This window comes from Pelodiscus sinensis, chromosome 31, assembly GCF_052426305.1.
Source record: "Pelodiscus sinensis isolate ZL-2025 chromosome 31, ASM5242630v1, whole genome shotgun sequence".
Classification (NCBI taxonomy): domain Eukaryota; kingdom Metazoa; phylum Chordata; order Testudines; family Trionychidae; genus Pelodiscus; species Pelodiscus sinensis.
The window spans coordinates 10839034-10844287 of NC_143082.1; the positions used below are offsets into that span (position 1 = coordinate 10839034).

A 5254-nucleotide genomic window follows, 5' to 3' on the forward strand; every position below is an offset into this window, starting at 1 on the left:
CTGCTCTGTAAAACTCTGATCTGCGGCTCCGGGACGACCCATCACCAACAGTGGAGCACCCAGGGGGGGACACATCTCAAAGACCCATCATTACTGCACAGGGTGAGTAACTTCCCTTTTTCTTCTCCTTTTTGAAGCTGACCTCTGCATCTTCCCATTCCTCCAGCTGCATGGTCTGTCCTTTGTCCCTCCATGGGCAGCAGAGCCCGGTTACTTTCTTTCCTGTCTGAAAGAGCCACAGCACGTTTCAAGGCAGCCTTTGGGGCAGGGAAGTGACAGCCCTTCCTGGTCTGCCTGTCGTGAGAAGAGACAGAGCTTTGGGACTGAAGATAGCAAAGGAGGCCAGTAAGTGATGGTGTGGGAGTGGGCTACTGCTGCGGCAAGCTGGCCCCACCCTGAGTGAGGCTGGGCTGTTGGCTCTGTGGAGTTCACAGACCTATTCTGTAGTGCACAGTGACATCTTGTGACAAGTGGTGGAATGTACAGTAACATCAGTAAGGGTACGTCCAGACTACATGCCTCTGGCGACAGAGGCATGTAGATTAGACTACCTGGCATAGGAAAATGAAGCGGCGATTTAAATAATCGCTGCTTCATTTAAATTTAAATGGCTGCCGCGCTGAGCCGATCAGCTGTTGGTTGGCTCAGCGCGGTAGTCTGGATGCTCCGCGGTCGACATCAAAGGCATTTGTCGACCTCCCTGGATCACTTTAAATCGCTGCTTCATTTTCCTATGTCGGGTAGTCTAATCTACATGCCTCTGTCACCAGAGGCATGTAGTCTAGACGTACCCTAAGGGATCTGCAAACAGAAAAAATGACCAGACTAAGGCTACGTCTAGACTGCGGGCTTCTTTCGGAAGAAGCTTTTCCGGAAGAGATCTTCTGAAAAAACGTCTTCCGAAAGAGAGCGTCCACACTGCTGAAGTGCATCAAAAAAGGGATCTGCTTTTTCGAAAGACAGTGAATGGATGCTATCTTGCATGTAAGCTGTGATTACTATGGATGGAGTGGCCACCAGGGCACCTGTGCTTTTTCCTCTTTCCTCTTCTTTAGAAAGAACTTCCTCTTCCCCATCCACACACGCCTTTTTCTGAAAGGGTACTGTTGACAAAGCTTCTGTCGACAAAGAGCGTCGAGACTACATCCAGTTCTGTCGACAAAGCAAGCCGCTTTGTTGACATGAGAGTGTAGATGTAAAGGACAGTGTAGATGCAATAGAGCCTTCTGTCAATAGAACTCTGTCGACAAAAAGTGTTATTCCTCGCAGAATGAGATTCACCGCCATTGACAAAACTGCCGAGTTCTGTCAATATTATGTCGACAGAACTCGGCGGTAGTGTAGACGCAGGTATAGTTTTGTCGACAAAAGTCCACTTTTGTCGACAAAACCCTGTAGTCTAGACACACCCTGCTTCTTCCTTGTAGAAAGAAGTTTACCAATATCGGAAAACCCCTCTCTTCTTTCAGTTTTCTTTTGAAAGAATACAATTGCAGTGTGGACATGTGTGAAGTTTTTCCGGAAAAACCGCTGTTTATCTGAAAAAAACCTCTGTGGTGTAGACATAGCCTCAGAGACCAGCGGTCCATCTTGACTGGTGACCCATCTCCTCCTGCAGCCACTACCAGATGCTTCAGAAGGTGCAAGAAATGCTACAGGGGCAAATGTGTAAGATCCTTCCCTCTTTCCCAGGGAAATTTCTGTCCAGCCCTCCCCAGTAGTTAGCCAGAAGCTGGTTCATGCTCTACAGAAGATTTAAGACTTTGGAAGGTCTTAAAAGACAAAAGGGGAAGCATGCTTTGAAGTCTAAAGCTTTTGCAATCTCTATCCATTGCACACTTTTACATATCTATCAACCCACCCTCCTGGCTCGATTCCATAAACAAGGAGCATTTTATTGGCTGTGCCTCATGGAACTGTGGATGGAAAAGTTTCACATGCAAATTAAGGCTCTCCTTCACAGCTGGTGTCATCGGAAGAATCCCCATCCAGACTGTCCGTGAAGTCTTCATCTAAGATCAAGCCATAGTTAAGGTCATACTCAAACAAGGATTTGTGAGCCGTAGGCTCAGGCTGGGACCCTGGGTAACAATGGGAAATCTCCATAGAGCCTTGGTTGAGGGTCCAGAAACAGGAGTAAATAGCAAGAGCCATGAGGACAAAAGAAGCTAAAAACCCTCCAATGAAGCCGGAAGCCACTGGGCTGACCCACTCGAAGAGGCTCCTGTTGTACGGAGGGAGTGGTTTCCTTTCAATGATGAGGTCCATGTCATCCCAGTCTTCCTGCATCAACCCACTCCCCCTGGGGGATTTCCCATCCGCCCGCCGCTCTCTGCTGTGCTGGTTTGTCTCTCCATATTTCTCATCCTCTTCCAGCAGCAGTGAGGAGGTCAGATGTGCCACCACTTTGTGATACTCTTCCACGTTCCTCTGTAGCTCAAGGTTCTTGTCCTGGTTCAAGTTCTTGCCCAGCTCCTGGGAGATGTCCGGGCGCCCGATGTGTCGGAGAGCTCGGGAAAGACGGTCCCAGTACACTGTATCTCCTTCTGCCTCGAGCCACTGGGTCAGGACCTCTTTGCATTGCTCTGTGCTGATGATGTCTCGCCGGTGGCGAGAGCGGATTGGGTTCTTAGCCTCGGAGAGCCGCTCCAGCTCCTCCTCCACGTTTTCCTCTGGGCCGGTGATCTGAACATAGAAGTCATGACATTCCTCCGGGGAAAGGAGCTCTGATATGCGACCCATCATGTGCACACCTACGTCATCAGCCGCCGTATCCTCACAGGAACCACAGGTCCCCAGCAAAAGGATTCCAATTCCGACTGTCTCAAACATCACAGACCAGAGCCCTGAGCAGAGAGAATACCAGTACAGGATAAAGACTTCTTGGGCTAGACCCACCAAGGAGACCGACTCAGCCTCCCAACAGCAAACTGTATGTGCGTAAAATAGATCAGTCCCCCCAAAATGGGGCAGTGTGGCCCAGTCACTAGCACACTCATCACCCAATGTGGATGTGGAGTGAGGGTTTGAACTCTTCTCATCCAGGTGTCACTCTCTCTCTCTGCCCCCATGACCACTCAAGTACGCCCAGCACTGGAAACCTAGATGTCAACAAGGTTAGGCGGCAGCTGAGCAAGGAGGTTTAACAGGTAGTTTGAATTAGGGGCTTTAGTTCGAACTACTGGGTCCCTGCCGTTTGTAGCCACGGGCAGCTAGTCCGGATTAATGAAATTTCAAAATGGCGACCGGACGGGAAGATGCAAATAAAGCCCGGGATATTTAAATCCCAGGCTTCATTTGCAACTTCGAATGCCTACATTAGCCTCCCTAGTTCAAACTAGGGGGCTAGTGTAGACATACCCAAAGAGAGCACCCAGCCAGCAGTAACCTACCCAGGCCTTGGTATCCAGATGTGTTACAGCATGAGGGGGGGGACAAAAGAGGGGGAGTGTTATTAGTATAAGTAGTTACCAGATCAGCTCCCTACTCAGCTGGGAACGTGGCTCTGCGTGGAATTTAGAACCTGGAGTGTAACGCCTGATGTCACAGGGTTGGCTGTTCTGACTCATTCCCCCAGCAGGGTGGGGGAGAAGATAGAGGGGCTGGATTTCAACAGCTCATCATCCAACAGGTCTTCATCGGGGGTGGCAGCGGAGATCAGCCATGGAGCGCCACGTCAGCTGCACACTTTTGGCACTCTGGGTCCAGGTTGCAAATAAATAGAGGTATGTCTACACTAGCCCCCTAGTTCGAACTAGGGAGGCTAATGTAGGCATTCGAAGTTGTAAATGAAGCCCAGGATTTAAATATCCCAGTCTTCATTTGCATCTTCCCGGGCGCCACCGTTTTTAAATGTCCCTTAGTCCGAACTCCGTGCCCGTGGCTACACGCAGCACGGAGTAGGTAGTTCGAATTAGGATTTTTAATTCGAACTACCATTACTCCTCGTGGAATGAGGTGTACCAGTAGTTCGAGTTAGAGATCCTAATTCGAACTACCTACTCCATGCCACGTGTAGTCTCGGGCACGGAGTTCAGTCTACGGGATATTTAAAAATGCCGGCGCGCGGGAAGATGCAAATGAAGCCCAGAATATTTAAATCCCGGGCTTCATTTGCAACTTCGAATGCCTACATTAGCCTCCCTAGTTCGAACTAGGGGCCTAGTGTAGACATACCCTAGCAGAGAAAGAGAGAGGATGGAGAGGGAAAGCGAAGAGAACAAAAATGTCAGCTAGAGCATCCATTAGGCTAATTGAGTGGGCTATAAGTATTCTAAGTACCCAGTGCTTAGCATTTTATGTCATTAGGGTGTGGAAAGTAGCAGCCTATCCAGGTCAGGTCTTTGTTTAAACCTCTATTCAAGGTGTCAAACCTGTAAATGAAATGCAGTTCTGTGGTTTCTTTCTCCAGGGGACTTTTGAAATTGCTTAGAAATAATACAGACACTTAGCTCTATCAGTGAGTGTCCCGGAAAATTGAAATGTTACCCAACAGGTTTCTGTGTGTTACCATTTCGAATATCTGATTTGTGTCCATTCATCCTTTGTGGCAGACTGTCCAGTCTGGCCAATGTTACATGGCAGAGGGGCATTGCTGGCACTTGCTGGCACAGAGCACACTGGTGGATGTGCAGTTGTATGAGCCTCTGATATGGTGGCTGACGTGGTTAGGTCCTGTGATGATGTCACTTGTGTTGATGTATGGACAGAGTTGGCACCAGGGTTAATTGCAGGGGTGGGTTCCTGGATGAGTATGATGGAGGTGTGCTGCATGGTTGCTGGAAATAATTTGTTTGAGGTTAGGGGGTTGTCTGTAGCTGAGGATTGGCTTGTCCCCCAAAGCCAGTGAGAGTGAGAGGACAGGTTGTAGATTGTTAAGGATGGATTGGAGGCTGTAGGTGGTGACCAGTGGTGTTCTATTGTTTCCTTTGTTGGGCCTATCTTGAAGAAGCTGCTGCCCAGGTACCCGCGTGGCTCTGTCGATCTGTTTTTCACTTCTCCAGGTGGGTATTTAAGTTTTAGGAATGCCCGATAGAGATCCTGTAGGTGTTCATCTCTGTGGGACTGGAGCAAATCCGGTTGCCTCTTCGGGCCTGGCTGTAAACAGTTGAGAAATGTGTCTGGGTTGGAAAGGAGAGGCATGTAGGTAAGTGTAACGGTCGGTAGGTTTCCGTGTAAGGCAGTGGAAATGTGGCCGTCGTGTAATTGTACTTCAGTGTCAAGAAAGCGGATCTCTCACGTGGACTGGCCCAGG

At 49.2% G+C, this 5254-nt stretch overlaps 1 protein-coding gene across 2 annotated transcripts; it reads right to left on the bottom strand.

The window, feature by feature from the left end:
• Positions 1 to 1874: 1874 nt before the first annotated feature.
• On the bottom strand, positions 1875 to 3510 carry TMDD1 (transmembrane and death domain 1). 2 transcript variants are annotated; one of them, XM_089774732.1, is made up of 2 exons: positions 3472 to 3510; positions 1875 to 2846 (listed from the first exon to the last, which is right to left on the bottom strand). In XM_089774732.1, the coding sequence occupies exon 2, from the start codon at positions 2830 to 2832 to the stop codon at positions 1945 to 1947; it is 888 nt and encodes a 295-aa protein (XP_089630858.1). In that variant the 5' UTR covers positions 2833 to 2846; positions 3472 to 3510; the 3' UTR covers positions 1875 to 1944. The 2 variants fall into 2 exon arrangements, with proteins under 2 accessions (XP_089630858.1, XP_025044540.3); XM_025188755.3 differs by lacking the exon at positions 3472 to 3510 and adding an exon at positions 3393 to 3448.
• Between the last annotated feature and the right edge of the window lie 1744 nt (positions 3511 to 5254).